Here is a 19,329-nt window from a genome sequence, read left to right on the forward strand (position 1 = left end):
AAGAGAAGAGAGGGGGGAGAAGGGGGGAGGAGGAGGAGGGGGGGATCATGGGATTGGGAGAGTGGAGGAGATAGATATGGAAAAGGAAGAAAAAATTACCAACGTCATTTGACCTGCAGCAGCAGTCATTATTTCCCACAGTTCCTAAGTCTGGAAAATATGCAACAACATACAAAAACAGCAACAACATGTAGCCTTCAAGCACCATGTAACAACAGTTTGGGGCATACTGCCACGGCAACCATCCCATAGTTTTTACCCCCCCCCCACGGAGGTTAAAAAGCTGACTGGGCGACCTGACCGACGGCTTGACATTTGTGCTTTTCAATTATGGAAAATAAAAACACACACATTGAGACACTGATGATAATGGTGAGCAGAGGTGGAAACAGACACACGTTACTGTCTCTGCAAACGATGGAGAGTTGATGTCTTTCATATTATTTCTGGAGTTTATTGAGCAGTTTTTACAGGTTTGCTGTTTGATGTAGGAGAAGTAACCAACATATATAACTCTCCATATGCTATAATTTCTGTATTTAAGAAAACAGAACCAGTAGATTTTGCTGGGATACACAGTGTTTGTACTTCTGCTTCGTCTTAGAAGGATCTGCTCACAATGTTAAAGAAATACCTCAACATTTTGGGATTTAATTAGGTTTTTTTTTTCCCCGAAAGTTTGAAGAGAAGATTGATATCAATCACGTCACGTGCGTCAAGTACAGAGCTGGAGTCAGGAAGTCATTAAGCCGCCAGTATAAATCATCGGAAATGAAGCTTTTGGTGAAAGTTCAAAAAGTTTTACGTTTATTCCCTGCGGGTGAAAGTTTGTTTCCTCTTGTTTTGTTTCTCTTTCCTTTCACTTCTGTTTTCCCTTCATTTACCAGACCAATGATCTTTCTGCCCGTCTTCATCCAGCCAATCAATCCCCAGATTGCCTCCTCCCATCACCACCATTACTTCCATTATATCCAAAGAGACTCTTCCAAAAGGTTTCCACCTGCTGGCTCCGCTCCACCACCACCAGCGTCTAGACTCTACATCTCTTTACATCAATGGAGTCTAACCGCCAAGACTTCCTGTCGCTAACATCAATAGATATTGTTCTACACTTCCAGTTGATGTCTCCTTATTGAACTGCTTGTTGGATGGTAGAATAGTTTTCCAATATCAGAATTGAAGGAGCTGTGTTTTAGCTTCTCTCTTGAGGTCTCATGTGTTCAACTGAATACATCATAAAAGCTTTCCAGTCTGAAAATGTGCTGTTATCCCTTTATTTCAATGACCAGCTTTAGCGCCTTTATAAACACTTATAAACAAGCCTTCTGACTACTTTGGACAACACACAGAGATAATTAGTTATTTTCTGGCATAAAACCAGCCCTCAGCCAAGATTAGCATAAAGACAGGAAGTAGATAGTCTGGCTTTGTCTGAACTGAAAAGACACAGCTTCCAACATCTATGAATAGTTCACTAAAGTTCACTCTTGAGACTTCTGTAAAGCCAAAACCAAAGTGCTGAAAGACGCTAAAATGCAGAAGTGACTCCTTTCACATTAAATAGAGTAATTTGGTTTATTATTGATATAATATATAGATTATTGCAGCATTAACGCACTGGTAGAAGACTGATACCGATCTTCTCTTCTTGCTTTCATAGAGTTTTTCCCAAATTGTTGAATTATTCCTTTAAGAAGCAAACTTATTGTCAGTTCTGACTGTAGTAAAGCATTTAACACAATTTACTCTACAGCTTTCTATTTCCTTGATCAAAGGTCACAGATTACTGACTGTGACAGAAACAGAAAGTCTCAATGAACTGTTCTGTTTTAATGAAATAAAAGAATCATCACAAAGAGCAACAGTTGGCTTCTTAACATCGCTGGTGACAAAACAGATCAAAACACTGCTAAGACGAACCAGATCATTTACAAATGTGGACAGATTTTAATACTGGTAACTAAAAAAAGACCAACGTTTGCTTTCAAGCTGACTTAGTAGTAATGTTTTTCTCTATTATAGTGCAGTATTTAGACTACAGGACTTATTGTACAAAAGGCTTTTTGACATTTGGTGGTTAGTTTCCTGTCGAGGCCCTGAGTGCTTAATGACCAATACACTTTAATGAAAATTGTTAGAATAAAAAGAAAAATATGTCAGCACACTGTTTCAATGGTGCTTCAATTGATTATTAATTAATCACTTGCCCAACAAGTGTTGCTGAGCAGCACTGGGGAAAAGGTAACTTGTAGTACTTTGCTTAAAAATTAACTTTTATGGAAACCATGTTCAAAAACATGCTGTTGTTTAATGGTTTACTGTTATGTTATGACCTCTGTTATGACTTCTGCTGGGACGTCTCCAGAATAAATGTTTTCTGTCATGGTAACGACACAATCTTTCATCCAATCTTTTTTAAATGATTTCTCTTTCACTAGAAACTATTTGGTCAAGAAAATAAGTGTATATTGTTTATATATTTGCATGATGATAATGCACAATAAACACAGGTGGAAAAACTGAATTTTTCAAAACAATGAAATGGGATTTTGACAACATGCATACACATGGGTCCCAGACCCTTAAGAGTGGTGACGGAGCTACTCTGTTGGGTGGGTGTTGCCTGCAAGAGGTCCAAAAATAAAAAATCAACATCAAACAGGCCACGTGCTTCAGCATGCCTCTTCAAAAACATACAGTTTCATTACTATGTGAAGACTTTCATTCCCTCTCTGGATATTGCTTCCTCTCAAGTCAAATGAAAACTAATAATCACACCCCTCCGAGCTTTTATAGCACATTAGTTTCTTACAACATCAGGGACAATGCCACAAAGATCAGGCACATAATTAAGTCAAAAGCTTGGCATAACAAAGGTCAAATACCAGTCCTTGAAGTTGAAAAAAAAAGTGGAGCAATTAACAAAAATCCATAATTCAATAAAATAAAAAAAGCTCATTTCAAGACATCAGAAACAAAAAATCTGCGACACAGTCTGAAGGAAGCTGACACACACAGTAAAGGTATCTATGATGCAGCTCATGTGTAGATGTGTGAGTGTTAATAATTCACTTCTCCATCCTGGTAGGGTTAAATAATTACAAATTAAACCTGAGAATGATTATTAAACAGCTGTAAAGCTTACGGCAGAGTTTAAAAATGGAACACTGCCAATGTGAAAGCCTACTGGCAAAGCTGGTATTTAAGCTATGTTAACATTTCCTTTGTTACGGCTGAACCTGTGAGCAGCAGCGGGATGATGTCGGTGATTCATTTCTGTGACTGTGCGGGCGAACTTACTGTGTTAACCCAGAGAGAAATACAAATAGGGCGACACCAAACTCTGGTGACGAGATGGAGGTGTCGTTATCTGACTTCCTATCTGTCCTCGTGTGCAGACTGCTGTATAAGTGCACCTGCGTTCCACTAGCTCTTCTTCCAGGTTATTTTCAGCGGAGGACAATAACAGCGTGTGAGCCGGGCCAGCTAAATGCCCCTCAGGAAGGATTAGCACAAATCTTAATCACCACAACAAGACACATGGCGGTGGACTAAAGTAGTGACCTAGAAATTCTTCAAGAGTCAAGAGTCATAAATATCTGAGCGCACTGGGAAGTCTACAGTCTATTGAATGTGTAACAACACCACAAAAGAAAAGAGTTTTGTGTGGACGAGGGTGTAAATTCAGCTAAATATTGCATTATTGTGAGTCTTGAGTGGGTTTCATTGTGTTCAAACACATAAAGTAGGTTAATTAGTCTTTTGTTAAACAGTCAAATCTTATCTGGTACCAATATTTACCTTCACCTTTGTTTTTTATCTACTTGATAAAGCAGCTCAGTGATACCCACCATACAAGGAATTTTTCTAGTCAATGTTTTGAGTGGAAATGACACACACATGAAGAAAGAAAGAAAAAGTGTTACTGTTTTTTACCTTTATCAGTGAAGTACAAACGATAGCGCCGGCATTCACCATCGGGTTGTGGGGCTTATCTGCAGATGAACAACGAGAGCTCAGTTAACATGCGGTAGAGGATCTGAGAGTTCTGTATATAGACTGATCAAACAATGAATTAATCATATCAAAATATATGTAGAACACACACCGACTCCAGATACTGCAGATAAAAGGATAGTTACGTAAATTTACATAGAAAATAGATGCAGGATGTATATGTTTCACTTCCAAACCTGATGTTTAGGTGCACATGGTTGCAGATTTTGGTAATACAAGTCTGTGTGGAGACTCCTGCCATGTTTTATGAACTAAACTGATTTTTATACCATTCAAACAAGAGTTTCACAGCCACGTGTTAGCATGTGGGGGTGGATGGTGTCCGACAAAATAACCCAAAGCCAGTTATTTTCAGTGAAAGTTTGTCTTCATTTGTCAGCTGTTGACGTCATGTGACTCCTGACATATTGTGCTGTATCTCCTCTACAGCACAGTTCAACCAAAAACTTCTATATCCATAACTTATCCCCTGAGATGAGCTCTCTTCCTCTTCCCTTTTAGTTGTAGCAACGCTGGGCGAGGAGGAGGAGGAGGTGAGAGGAAGCCTTCCTCCCCCAGATCTCTAAAAAGAGTTAGCTCTTACATCACCTACATTACCTCACTAGTGCATGATCTCCTTACACAACAGGAATGCCACAAAGCTACGCTGGCAGGAGGAGATACAAAATTCCGACTAAACATATGACGACAGGATGGCTCCGCTCTTAGTACCAGCCTGGGATTAGTGGCATTTCCTCTGAAAAACTCAAAACAACTTTGACTTTGACAACCATGAGATTTCATTTCATATCAAAAATGTCCCTTAAATAAATATCCGCATACTTCCACAGCATAATCCATGTGTTTAGTAGACGACCGAACAAGTATTTTCACACAAAAAAACAAAAAAAACTTTCCACAAAATCCTCTAATGGGAGCATCTGACTCATTCACTTGGCAGCTCAGTCGCAGCTTTCACTGCTTAATCTGACACTTAAAGCCTCCCTACTGTGTATTTTGGCATTTCCTGACAATGTTGACACCAAATATTGTTTTGACAAATAGCTTAATTTTGCTCTCAAAGTTCAAAAACTTCATTGTGACATATGACTACAGTAGAACGCTGCAGTTATACGTCATTCTCATAAAACTCCTCCATAAGCTACTGAAGCAGTGTCAGGCAGCTAAGTTTCAAACTAAACACTCGGTGCTGCAACAATGGATTAATGCATAAAATATAAATAATTTATTTCAATTAAATTGGTACAGAAAATAACGTTTAATATGGTCAGTAAATCAGTCTGCATTGATCTATAAATGAATGTGGGAGATTCTTACAGTATTTGTTGTTCACAGCTGTTTATACTGTATGAAAAGCTTCTCCTGCAGCACCTGAAGGCAGCAGGACAGATATATTGATAAATCCGCAGCCTCTGAGAAGTGCAGCGTCAGAGCTCAGTGCCGTTACGCACGACCGCTCACTGTGTTTCCTTTCATTAAATCATCTGATGTCACCAGGCTGCTACACCGGATGGTCATAACTCAATATTCTGCTTTTTATGAAGGAGACGTCGTGTCAATGAGGCTCACCAGCCTCCTTTCCAACTTCCTGTTTGGCAAAAGTAACATGTTTTCTCATGTTTTATCCTTGAAACACATTGTGATGCAAACGCTGTTGTGTAACATTAATTACTAAATGTGACCGTGTACGAGGTGAGATACATTATAATTATTGCTGAAATAGCGTTGGTCCAATATAATCATATAAACAGCTTCAAATCAATTTCTTTATTTCTATCGTTGTTATAGTAACTAACTGATGAAAAAGAACTACTCCATCTGTCTTTGGCTGCAGATTTGTGGTGATGTGTGTTCATGTCGTGAAGAAAAGCTTTTTGTTTGTCATCACGTTTAACTGTGATTGACACTTCAGCTACGAGAGCGGTGATGTGACTGGCTGAGAGACTATTTAACAATCACCACACCCGCTGATCTATATTTACCTTCACTCAGCCTCTTTCTGCACGTCGCGCTGCTGCACATACACGAACCTAAAATAGCAGGCGCGCACGGAAACGTCCTAACAATCCTACCACGCTGCACTTGACATTTATTATTCAAATTTCAACTGAGGGTGCAACATATTAAACCGAGGATGCAATGCGTGCTTTTCCATCCTCCTAGAACCGAGGAGGAAAATTTACAGACGTGTACTAAAAGCGAGACGTCATTGCTCAGTATAGACGAGCCGCCAATAAAGAAGCCGTCATCTGACTTCACGTATCCGTTACTGACATGTAACCTGCTCTATATGGCTACAGCTGTAAACGGAAAGGTTAAAGGCTATAATATCGCTACCATCCTGATACATCACCAGTGTGCTGGAGCAGCAATCTGGTTGTCATGGTAACGACTATTAGCCACACGTTCCATTCTCTGTTTGAGAAAGAAGCGTTAACCGTTAAACAGGAAGTTGTAAACACTGGCTGAAGCTAAACAGCGGGTGAGTGTCAATGACTAACTATCAGGGTCGGTGCTGACAGACTGCCCCACTTATCGTTATGAGGGTCATGAGGGAGCAGCGTCAGTCTACAGATTGATGGGAAAAATGCCAAAAAAATGTTGCAGCAGGCAAAGTATTTCTCTTTTATAAACTCTATCCGTGTTGTCATGTGATTTAGACTCAACTTAAACATAAATGCTTCCTTGTTTACAAAGAAAAAAACAGCAGTGAAGCGTTAAATCAGTTGCAGATAATGTAGGTTGTCGCTTATAGTTTGCACACTATGATTCAGTGCCACTTTCTGCTCGATGATATAAATACAAACAATGTCGGAAACCTCCTAAACCCCTCTGTTGGCAACACATTCTCCTTATCACCGTTGCATCAGGTCTCAACTAGGTTGCAACATTTTAAGGAGGAAAAGCAGCGTGTACGGGCTGATAAGCTCTCCACAGACAGAAGAATTATCTAGAAACACAAAAAAGGGAGATAAAAGAAAACTCACCGTCTTCATTCAGGAAGAGCTTATTGAAACGTAGGCCACTGGGCTCCTTCCCGATGAAACTGTGCACATACTCTGTGCCGTGGTCATGAACGGCGACGGCGTATTTCAGCGGTTTGACACAGGACTGCAGACAGAAGGGGACCTTGGTGTCTCCTACGGTGTGTCTACACAAGACAGAAGATAACGGTTATCTGAGAGGTTAAAGCAGCCGCGGTTTCAGTGGTTAGAAACAAAATATTCAGAATGACAGAGAGACATGAAAACAGTGAATGTTATTAAGATTATTCATTGTCAGTTCATAGAATAATGTCAGTATTCCGGGAAAAACCATAAACTTCGGTGACACAGCGGGCAGGAGAGTGTTGCAGCATGATAACAGAAACACATGACCTGTTTAGTACCATGTTATCTTTACGACTTCCACTCTTACACAAACATAAATATACACACCTATGGAACTTTACAACTGCTTATCAGAGGACAAGCTGACCGACACAGCTGCCGACATCATTACACTACACTCGTTGCACTACTTTTGTCTTTTCTGGGAAATATATGAACGTTTACACAGTGAAACCAACAGCAGCTGTACATGATAACATAAAGCCCTGCAATAAATAAACATGATAAATGAACATTGTAAGCTTCACAAAAGGAGTGTTTATTACACTGCATTTCATTTTACAGGTGTTCCTATTATTCTGTCCATCCCCAGGACCTGGAGGAGTAAACTGCAGCACCGTGTCAGAATCATTAATCATCATGTGACTCATCATATTAACAGATATGGCTGATGATTTTCTATAGTTTTATTATTTTATTATTGTCAATAAATCTCATGTTTGGCTCCAAACCAACAATGAATTGACCTACTTACAAGTACTGTGTGTGTATCCAAAACACGTCAATGACTCACACTGTTGCAGTGGGTGACATGTTCCTTTATTATGAAGATGTTAGTTTGTTTAGAAACGGCTCCAAAGACTAATAACAGCGATCATGTTTTCAGTCTCTGGAGAGTAGTTCCTTGTAATGCAGATACCACTGTGAATGTGTGGGAATGTTGTTCTGTTTACAGAGTTTCACTAGCTGGTTGTGCTAAACATCACAACCTTTTGACTTTGGTACAAGAGACTGAAAAGTTGATCTCTGTTATTAGTCTTTGGAGCCGTTTCTAAACAAACTAACATGACCGTAATCTTTTTTAATGAAGGAACATGTCAGCCAGTGCAACAGTGCGGCTCATTGATGCATTTTTAATTTTGTTTTTAACAGTTTTTGGACAAAAACGGAGGTCTACAACACAGACAAATAAGATTTATCAGGCTGTAAATGACCGCTATCTCATTCAGTCATTTGTGGTCAGTCACTTGTATCGTTTTGAACCTGTTTAGCAAAACATGTAAGTTAACATCATATGATGTAGAAATGTCATGTTAGTTACTCATTAATGCTGCATGTGTGTATTTTTACATTCATAGTAACTTTTTGAAACTTACGCAGTGTTATATTTGTCACTCCTGTGTGCTATTTTTAGCTTAGACAAGGTGTATAAATCAAGCTAGCAGCACTAGATGGGACCATATTGATCATTGGCAATAAATGTGTTTTATTACATTATTGTATGGTAATAATAATTGCACTGTTAAAATGTGTGTAATTGTGTACAATCTATTGTACTTGTCTTAAATCAAATTTGAGGGTTAATATTTTACACTTCACTGTAACTTTTATTCTCCTGTTTTATCTGTCTTATTCTTTTTTAGCTTCTTTTTATTTCCAAATTTAACACTTTTTAAATTGTCTTTTTACTTGTGTTGCTTTTATATTCTGTCTTGATGCCTTTTATGCTTTATGTAAAGCACTTTGAATTGCCTTGTTGTTGAAATGTGCTATACAAATAAACTTGCCTTGAGGAGAGGTTTTAAGCAAATTGTGTTTATTTTTAGTTTTCACAGTGCAAATGTGATTCTCATCTTGATGCCAGCAAAATAAAAAGATTAGAGACTCTCTGCTGTGATGGTTAATGCTAAGGGCAGCTACACAGTCTGTGGAAACACACAATACTTGTAAATAGGATGAGTTCATTACCTGCCAACACTCCCAATTATTGCAGGAGTCTCCCTGTTTTTAAACCTTTCTCCAGCTGTGCTCCCAATTGGTAATTTTTCCCGTTAATCTCCTGATTTCATAGTGATACAAATCAAATGGGTGTTTCTCAGTTTCTGTGTGTGATATGCGTCAAGCTACCTGGCAACCGAACTAAGAGGCAGAGGTCAGCGTGAACAAACGACTGCCAACATTTTTCTCTGGTGTCTCCCGTATTTTCACCCCCTCTCCCGCTGTGCTCCTGTTTTGTTGTTTCTTCATAATTTGCATGTTGCCTCTCTCTTTATTATGAATAATCGTCGTACACACGGATCCACAGGTTTTACATGTTTTTCTGACGTTACCCGAGTTGCCAGATGGTCTTTGAAACCCAAACTATATGCAAAATCCATACATGACAAACAATTTCAACCCATCTATCACCACAACAAGACTCAAAGGGGCGTATGCACAGCTGCTCTCTGCACAGGAAGTCTTTCCTCTTGACCTCTGTCCTCCTTCCTCTGCTGCTGATGTGATTCACTGCCTGCAGGTATCGCTTGATAGAGAGACAAGGGGCTGGTTTGTCTCAGCCAGCAGCAAAGTTTACAAGAATTTGCCAAAATTTAAGATTCGTGGCAAACTCACAGCTTTTGTGTTATTAGCTGTGGTTGTGTAAAACATACTGGTGGTGGTTTGGACACTGCGGGCAAAGCAGTTGAAAACATTGCTTTTCTACATGTTCATGCTTTTTATCTTATCTTTCACTTCATCAAGTGTCTCCCCCCCCCCCCCCACACACACACCTGAAAATACCTTCCACACTTTCATCTGATTTCTGACACTGAGGTTAAATAAGTAAAAACTGGCTTGTTAGCATTCCACACTGAAACCACTGGCTGCCGTTTTGTAATGATTTAACTAAGTGAGAAACATCAAAAATAATGTGCTAAAATTTAAAAACATCCCAGTATCCCTTTAATACTTCTCACCTCTGTCCGTCAACCGTGCACAGAGAGACGGCCCACAGGTCAGGGTTGAATTTGGCAAGCTGAGGAATGTAGTCTGCAACCTGAAAGAGAAGTATACAGCTGAAAGAGGATCACAGTACACCGCTGACGTCTGCTGAGGCTCATGTTTCAATGGGAAGATAAAACCACTGACAGAACAACAAGACTGACAGAGGTTAAATCCTCGTCTGACGATCGCAAAGGAAAAATCCACCCTCAGATACTCATATCAAAAGGAGCTATTTTAAGACAAAGTGTTTTGTCTACTTTGTGTCTTTTATCTGTTTCCACTACCACTATTATCCTCTCAGTATGTCTACATCGAGCTCTTCTTCTGTTTGGTTTGGCTTTTAGTCCGCACATAGCTGACGTCTCACATAGCTCTGCAGAATGGATGAATCTAACAACGCGGGCTTCCTGTTTTAAGGGCTGATATACTCAAGGACAGCTTTTAGACTGGGTGTTCCTATATACTGTATATGTTGGTGTGCACGGTCATAAATTCTGGGTTAAACTGTGGACAGTCTGTGCAGATCCTCGCAGACATGGGAAGATGAAGAAGAAAGATACAGAAAGTAAACTGAACTTTTGGAAAACAATGACGTGACCCTGCTGAGACACAGTCAACTTTCTGCCTCTAACCCAAGCGGTAACTGTCACGGCTTGAGGCTGAATCGTAGACTGTATATAAAGATGGACGTAGCGAGGTGTGACAGTTTGCATTGGAGCCGGTTTGAAGCTCGTAGCTGCTGCTTATAGTTGGCGCCATCTTTTCCATTTGTAGCCAGGACCTTCCAAATAAAGAGTGTCGGGTGTTGTCTTTCACGCTCTGGAAACACGCTGCGCTACCTCAGACGGAAGCTAACGTGTGCTAACATTAGCTACGTAGCAATAGTCCGACTCAGTGCGAGTCTCGGAACAAACTGTCAATCACGGCTGTCAATCAACGCCCACATGGCAGACATCACAGCTACTGTAAGTCTTCAAATCTTTTTAACGCAGCAATAATTTCCAAAATAACCACCAGCACACTTATTAGAAGGCCTGACTTTAACAATCGAGACCAAAATGACTCATTGAAATAAATGATTGATTGATTGACGCTTTTTGAATGGGAGTCAATGGGAGCTGTTTGGGTTTTTGCGCTTTTTATTTAAGATTATGCTGCTTTCTCCTTGAAACTGTTTTTTGTACAAATATTTGAAAGTAGTACTTAACTCACTGCCGGGAACACCGCTACGATCCTTTTAACATGTTCAAGGGTGGAGTTTTTCCTTTGAATCGGAGCACTGCTAGCAAACCAGCTGACTGCAGACTGAAGCCAGACTGTTACAACAGACTGATGGTAATGAATCTGTATGAGCTAATAAATAATAAAAAAATGATGGTCTGGAAGAAAAAAAAAAAACAAAACAAAACAACCAAGAGTCATGCATCTAAGGTCACACCTGTCCTCCAGAGAGATTTTTGGCACTCTCATACAGTTCATCAATATGGGAGGAGAAGGACTGGAAGTCTGGGATGACGAACTTCTTGCGGAAGGCCTGAGTGAGCAGGACAATGTTGCTCTGGACACACCTGATGAATAAACAACAAATAGCATGCTCAAATACAGTGACTGCATGCAACTGAAGGAAAAAAAAGTTTGTCAACCAAGTTTTTAAAACCCTGATGTCTGACAAACTTCTGTGAATGTTAATAGAGGTGGTTGATGAAGAAGCTTCATCATAACATATTGGTTCATTGGTTCATCCGTGTAGCATGACCCAACATGAATCCATATAGTGATGAATGATCATTTTCAAACCACACGACTGTAGAAAACCATGGACATAGAGCCTGTGAGGGTTTCAGGGACGTGTCAACACTCGAGCTTTCTTGAGCCTTAAAAGAATTTAAATTTGAGCAAAATGTCTTTCATGGATCCATTTTTTTTTTTCAAAGCGGCACCAAAACACAAGATGAAATACTGAACTGAGCTTAACTTCTGCTAGACAAAAAAAACAAAAAAAAGTGATTTGATGACTCGACACTTGTGTTGTGAAGGAAGGAAGGAAGTTGTGGGTTTCAGATTGAATACAATCCAGAGTTACTATGACATTAACTGCGTATCAGGGCATCCAGTTATGGTGTTTACCCCAGTGTGACATAAATCAGTGTCTTTAATGTTTAAAGGGTTAAATGAATCTGGTGTTTTTTGTTAATGTACAATATAAATCAAGAGTAAATGCTACAAAGTGCCAAAAGCATGTTAGCGAACTACAGCAAATATCATTCTTTGCTCTTATGTCAGAAAGCTCTTAATGTTATGTTTGTGTAAACACATAATTCTTAATGTAGTGTTGGAATAATGAGAATACTGCAATGCCATTACAGTATTAGTAACGTGGCGTTTGACAGATAGTTGAATCTTGATGAAATATTTATAGCAAGCTAATTATGTCCTTACATCACATCCATTGATTACTCATTACTGCATTAGAAGGATCTAGAAGGAGAGGAGTTTCTCACATAAACAGAGCTGCTACCCAAATGCTTGTTTGTTGATATTTTTTATGTGTTTACCAAATAGTTTGAATTTTCTCATTAAAAAATATGGTTTTCAAAATGCAGAAAATGTTTTCTGACACTAAAAAGAGTTCAGGTTCTTTGGAGAATGTGATAAAAAAAAAGAAGTGCCGCTGTGGTGTCGGTGTATATGATGGAGAGAGAGAAAACAATTAAGTCAGACAAGACGAGACAAGACGAGACTCACTTCTTGAATAGGTGCCTGTCCAGCGTAACGCCATCTGATGTGTTCTTTAAAGTTTCTTTGAGGGTTTCCATGCATTCCTTCAGTCGTGGATCTCCACTGCGAAGCCCAGTGGCTTTAAGAGCCTAAAATAATATAAGAGGAAAGTACAGGACAGTAAAAAGGAATAAGGAAAAATGTCATCTCATAATGCTAGTGTGGTTCTGATCAGTGGTATGTGACTGCTGTAATGAGCTTATTAACGCGGTGAAATAAGCACAAACCATCAAGCTGAACTCAATTTAAAAGGACTTACTGTGAGAAATTTATGAGCAGGAATCTTCTCTTGACCTTCAGCGACTGTATAGAAGAGCAAATCCTCCAGACTGGGGAGAATACCTACGTTTCTTCTCCTAGGTTGGAGAGACAGACAAAACAGTTTTAATAATTTGAAGGCATTTCAATGAGGTGAGAAATACATACAATAAATAAGCTATTATTCTTTTGTTATTTATGTATGTAATTGTTTTTTTCACTGGCAGGTAAATATCTGTACCAAAATAGTCTTGTAATAAAATATCTGGCACGATGGCTCAGAGTAAATTACTCATGTTTGTCCCTATACAGTGTAGACACGGGCACCATATCTGTTTTTACGTGTCTAAACAGTGCCGTGAAACTGTGGGAGCGCTCGAGACGGTTTGAGGTGAAGGAGCGCCAGCCAGACATCGTCTCGAGCGCTCCTAGTTTCACGGCACTGTTTACCGTAATGGACATCAGCTACTCAACTTCACAGCTCTCCGCTAAACTGTCACCTGCCGCCGGTCTGCTGCTAGCTACCGTTAATTAAACGGCTATTATGTGGCGACATTTACAAGGAGTAAGTATATGTGACACAAAAAGGCAATTTATTATTTTGGCTGGTAAAAAAAATTGATTTTTTTCATCTACAGCCTCTTTCACACATAGTTCCTGGTTAATTACTGGGTTAAACTTTCAGGCACCGCTAGTGATTGTCACTATTCACACATGAATTCACTATTCACTCAGGGACATTTCCGTCTTGCGCCTTTTCACACATGCCACGGCAATGTCGGGATACGCGAGGTGAGGGACAGTCCAGCAAATGGCGGTGATGCAACACTTACGGATGCCAACTGCTCTGCGCGGACTGAGAGGAGCTTCTTTATTTCTGAATCTGTCCAGTTTCCAGACATTATTGAAATAAAGGAGCTTGTTTGCAAAAGTACTTGTATTGCTTGTTCATTATAAAATCATCCTCAAAAGCATCAGCAAGGCAACAGTCAACAAGTCGCAGATACAAACACGTCATCAGTAGAGTCCTGTGATTGGTTCGCTCGCTCCACGTAAAAGCGTCTTACGTCAGATAAACGTAACCTTTACATGCTTGACCCATGGACATATAAAGAGAACTGGATACAGCGTCGGAGGCGGGGCCCCGTTCATTTTTATGAAAGTTGCTCAGTGGCGCATGAAGCCAAAAAAAATCGACTTCCCGGTATGAAAGTACCCGGATCTTCCGCATTGTGCGGCCCATAGAGCATGCGCAATAGTGACTTTCGCTGGGCCGAGTCGGCTACTTCCGGTTTAGCCCTCCGGCTAACTTGAATGGGGATAAAACAATTCAATCATGCGGCTCTTCTAGGCTTTTGAAATGTGATCGGACCAAACGGATTTAATTCTGATAGTGAGACAAATCATTTCGCGGGGTTTGTGACGCTCAGAAAAATGTATCCGCTGATTTACAGACGTCTCTTTCACAATGTAAGTCTATGGGGAAAAGTCTTTTTGGGCCAGTGTGCGTCACGTGACGTTGTAATTACACGGTTTGGCCGCTATGTCAAATTGGCTTCAAAGCCTGGCGCTCTTCCTGTATCCAGTTCTCTTTATACATCCATGGCTTGACCCTGTAATGTTACTGCTTTCATCCACAACACAGCCGTACCAGCATTTTCTCTGAAATGTTACTGGATCTTGAGGTGGGAAATTAGTGGTTACAGCTTTCCCTGTATATCGATCCCTGCTCCCATTCGCACATGACCCCATGCTGGAAAATGTTTCTGAACATTTCAGGGATAAACTGCATGTGTGGAAGGGGCCTTCCAGTCCCCCTGGGCATGTGAGTCCAAAAGTTCATTTCGGACTGTGTCACTCAAAGTAAATATAGTGCAACAGCGTAGGCATGACTGATATGCAGCCAGATTGCCCTTTAGCCCGAGCTACAATACAGCCCACCTGTCTTCACAGAGTAAACACAGAGCTTATCTGTAGCTGCTGATAGTCTTATCATGTTAACGAGGGATTCCAGTGACACATAATATGCAATACAAGTGGAAGCATTAACCACAGAGATGTGTGTCTGTTTGTACAACCAAGTAATCACAGGGCTCGTCATAAATTAATTATAATATTCAGTGTTTCCTGTTGGCAGTTCTCCCTGATGGGGACCACTAAGTTTAATAGCTGGAAATCAGGAGATAATAATGTCTGAACTGGCACAAAAATGGGATAAATTAGCTTTAATTACTATTTACTATTACTACGACCTTGACCTTGACCTTGATCAGTAAGCTAAGTTACGCAAGGTAAAATGGAGGACACTAGTGAGAAAAGCCTTCCCTGAGTAGACAATCACGACACCAAAGCATCTGAGAAGCATGTGTGTGTGTGTTAGTATTTTGAGTTCTACACCGTAGATCGACTTTGTAAAAAGCAGGTGAAAGCCACTGATACTGATTCGGCCGTTTCCAGACTAAAGCAAACTGCAGCTCATCTTGGAAGGTCTCCATCAGACAGCAGCCTGATGGAAGAAATGCAGGAGCTTCTCAGATTTAAAAAAGACAGACTAATAAATGTCACCAGATGGAAAACCACTCATGACATGATACGTCGTGCATCTGTGCAACAAGCAGCTGCGGCAGTCGTCATTTTTAAGAGGAAGATGTCCTATTTGGAATTTAGCACTTCTCAGTAGTCTATGGTTGAAGAACTAAAGAGACACTGAAACCTTTCAAAGTGGCAACTCAGGCCGATATTTACCCCACAGCATCAGCAGCATGTCATGATATCTCAGCCGAGCGCTCCTGATGCGTCGCATAAATCAGACATAAAAGAAGTGAGAGGTATTTAGGTATAGCTTATATGTTACACCATACGTATTTTCCAAGACGACTAAAATAGCGTGTGATATAGGGCTACAGACTTCCTGGTCTGCTGGTTCTCCTGTTTAGTCCATCTTTCATCTGAACAGAGAACTTTAGTCGGCGATAGCTTATCACAAGAGATGAAGACACAAGCTGCCCTGGGTGCAATGGAAAGCCTGTTTGGGGACTTGTACAAATCAATTGACTTTGGCAAATGTAACGGGGACGCCATGCAGGAAGCTCACATGAAGGAGACTCCTCTCTCCTCTCTGCAGACAGAAACCCACTGATTTGAGAGATATAAGGTTCAACAGATCCCACAACTGTCAAAGCTGGCTCATAAATATGTGTTAATCGTCAAATAATCATAATCAAATAAGTGTTCTCATCAGCAGGTAATATTATAAATAAAAACAGAGCCACACCTGATCCTGCCTGATTAAGTTGATAGACTTGTGTTTCTGCTATGTTTGTTGATACATTTTTAGTTTAAAGCTCCTGTTGTCTGTGATTTGACATTTTATATTCAGGAAAGCTTCTTCATCTGAACTCTTATTATTATTTTCTTTATGTTGTGTCTTCTATGTTATTAATACAGTAGCACTTTGAGTTTCACTCAGAACAAAAAATGCAGTAGAAATTAAATGTATTGTTATTATTATTATTGTTATTATTGTTCTGATGCCTTAATACAGCAGTTTAAAAAAATAACATCCAATTGTTGGAAGAATGTGATGTCAGACTGGTGTAATGTAAATTTAATAAACTAATAGTATTGTTGTTGGGGGGGGCAACTAATTGCGTGTCATTTCAAATTCATTTGAATTTTTTGGAAGTCAAGATCTGAGTGAACTGTTGGCAGTCGAGTTGCATTATGGGTAATGTAGGCACCAGAATGCATGTTTTCTCACTCCTGTTGTTTAATATTAATATTTTTTATTTTATAAGTGATTTTATAAGTAATCTACAGAGCAGATATGTTTCTGTATGAAACAAAAAAAAAAGGCAATTTAATTTCAGATGGACTTTAAATGCAGTTTTCAACCAACAGCTACACTTTAGAGGTGTCGTCCACCTGAGAAATGTCACACAAATGGAGGCTTGATAACCTTTCCTTTCATCCAAATCACCTCCACTCGCTTCGTTCGCTGGACACACACCATCAGTGAGGGTATAATAATTAATAAAATCTATTGGCATCAGTTAATTTGTTCATATCACCACATGGTCCATTCATTCACTACACTGCATATCTCTTATTTTGATTGTGCAAACACAATGGCACCCTACTACGTGTCGACTCACACACAGGTTTGGCGGGAGTGCCAGTGTTAGACAAGGCCTGAATTCCAGGGATTCTCTTGTCCTTAGCCCTGCCCCAGCGCTCTGCGGCTCTCGGATTAATAAAGCCAACATCGTGGCCCGTTCACACGCTGGTCATGACACAGCAACGTGGTCCGCGACACGGCAAACCGGGCTTAGACACAGATGAGGCACCCTCGTGCAAAAAAACACTAAAAGTATGACCGGACGAAGTGTTCGGACTGACATGATCAAGACAGATTTTCACACCGCTGTGGTTGGATGTGATAAAGATCTCGTGATATAAGCGCCTGGACCTTCATGGGTGTAAATAAAAAGTCCAGCCGATAAAGCTGACGTCATTTTTTGAACAATCCAATCAAATCAAAGTGTTTTTCTCTCTAAAACTAGTAGCAGCCATTTCATTTACACCTCCCTTATGTCTAATGCTCACCTGGCTACGGGAGCCTTTACGCTCAAAATTGCAGAGTACACCTAGTAGTCGGGTCGGATCGAGGTCAGATCACATTCCCACCACAAGTTCGAATTAACTGGACTAAAAAGTGCAGGTGTGAAAACACCTTTAGAGGCGGTGGTCTCGATCTCGTCCCAGATTAACTCCGGAGTGGTTTGTTTGTGGTGGGAACGTGATTTGTCATTTGCACAGAAGGTCAAACAAGGCAATGACATCCTGAGGACATGATTTATGCTTCTGATCCAACTCTGCTGCACATTAACCACATAAGCTCATTTGAAATTTCAGTCTGCACGTCCTCCGTGTCTTCATCTCCTCTTTTTTTGGGCACATTTTCTGCTCTCCACAGAGTAAACACTCCACATATAGCCGAGGTAACCGCGCCAGAACATGTGCAAACAAACCAAGATCGACTGAAATGCTGTCCGTCAGGCATGCCTAATTCAAAGGCAGCGTTACTGGCCTGACATCTGTCACTAAAACAGCCCCTTTCATACAGCAGAGTCAACAGATGCACTGCAGAGTCACTAACTGGTTTGCGTACGTGTGTTGTGCAAGGATGATACACTTCCCATAGAGCGGAGGTTGGATTAAGTTCAGGTGAAGTGAGGATAGGAAATTTAAAAAAAAAAAGAAAGCATTTGTAAGAATTAAGGCTAAATCTTCATTAATCTACCTTTACAGACACACTTAAAAGTGTTTGCTTTCACAAGTGGACTGAAAAGTTATTCATGTTTGTGAAAAGCTCATTAACCACCAACAGGTTCTACTTATTAGACAAAGTGTGTTTGTATTTCTGCTCACATGGGCCACACGGCAGCACTTTGAGCAGCGACTGACGAAAACATGAGGGCAAAGTATTCATGCCGTTAAATCTCATGATATTCTTTCTATTTATTCTAGTAATAGAGAGCGCTACTTTACAAAACATGCATCTTCTGTTGATACAAATACCAACATACCAATGAACTGTTAACCCATAAACGGCTCTTTTTTTCTCTTCTGCAAAGCTTTTTCCATGTAACCAGCTCATTTATGTTTCATACAGTATGTGAACAACCAACCAACAAGTCTTTGTGCATCATCCACACTTAAAAAAATAAATAAATATCAATTTTTATCTTTCCAAAGAAAGTGTTGCGCAGTTCCCAGTAAAAAGGACATGGGGGGAAAACCAAAATGGAGCTCAATTTCTACATCATTCAGACAGCACATTGAACAAATCTGCTTCTCTTCTAGACTAACATACCGTCCAGTTCCAACAGTAAGTAGAGAAATGAAAGATGACAGCTTTTACTTCATTTTTTTTACAAACATTTATGTGTAGACAAGCTGCAGAGATGCAAGCCGCATTGTTCAAATACGTCCCAGAGTACCTTGCATCTACCTGGACAGTAAAAAAGTGAATCAACTTGCTTACTGAACTTCTTATTTTGCACGCTGTAAACATAATGGTGACACTGGATAACATACTGCCCTCCCAGCATTCATGTATCTTCAGGATGCATAGTGGTCATTTCTACAGACCAGCATGTATTGTTGAGCACTAGCGATG

The 19,329-nt window shown here is 40.1% G+C and overlaps 1 protein-coding gene across 3 annotated transcripts in view; it reads right to left on the reverse strand.

The window, feature by feature from the left end:
* glsb (glutaminase b) overlaps nucleotides 1-19,329 on the reverse strand; it is a 49,669-nt gene that overhangs the window by 25,295 nt on the left and 5,045 nt on the right. For 2 of the 3 annotated variants that reach the window (XM_042425792.1, XM_042425794.1), the window contains exons 2-7: nucleotides 13,150-13,246; nucleotides 12,858-12,979; nucleotides 11,551-11,680; nucleotides 10,085-10,164; nucleotides 7,005-7,168; nucleotides 3,937-3,995 (exon numbers count right to left, since the gene is read on the reverse strand). In XM_042425792.1, the coding sequence (XP_042281726.1) occupies nucleotides 3,937-3,995; nucleotides 7,005-7,168; nucleotides 10,085-10,164; nucleotides 11,551-11,680; nucleotides 12,858-12,979; nucleotides 13,150-13,246 (652 nt within the window). Of the gene's footprint in view, nucleotides 1-3,936; nucleotides 3,996-7,004; nucleotides 7,169-10,084; nucleotides 10,165-11,550; nucleotides 11,681-12,857; nucleotides 12,980-13,149; nucleotides 13,247-13,981; nucleotides 14,121-19,329 lie in introns of those variants that run through there. The other variant, XM_042425795.1, reaches the window with a different exon arrangement.

This window comes from Thunnus maccoyii, chromosome 11 (genome assembly GCF_910596095.1).
Source record: "Thunnus maccoyii chromosome 11, fThuMac1.1, whole genome shotgun sequence".
Lineage (NCBI taxonomy): Eukaryota > Metazoa > Chordata > Actinopteri > Scombriformes > Scombridae > Thunnus > Thunnus maccoyii.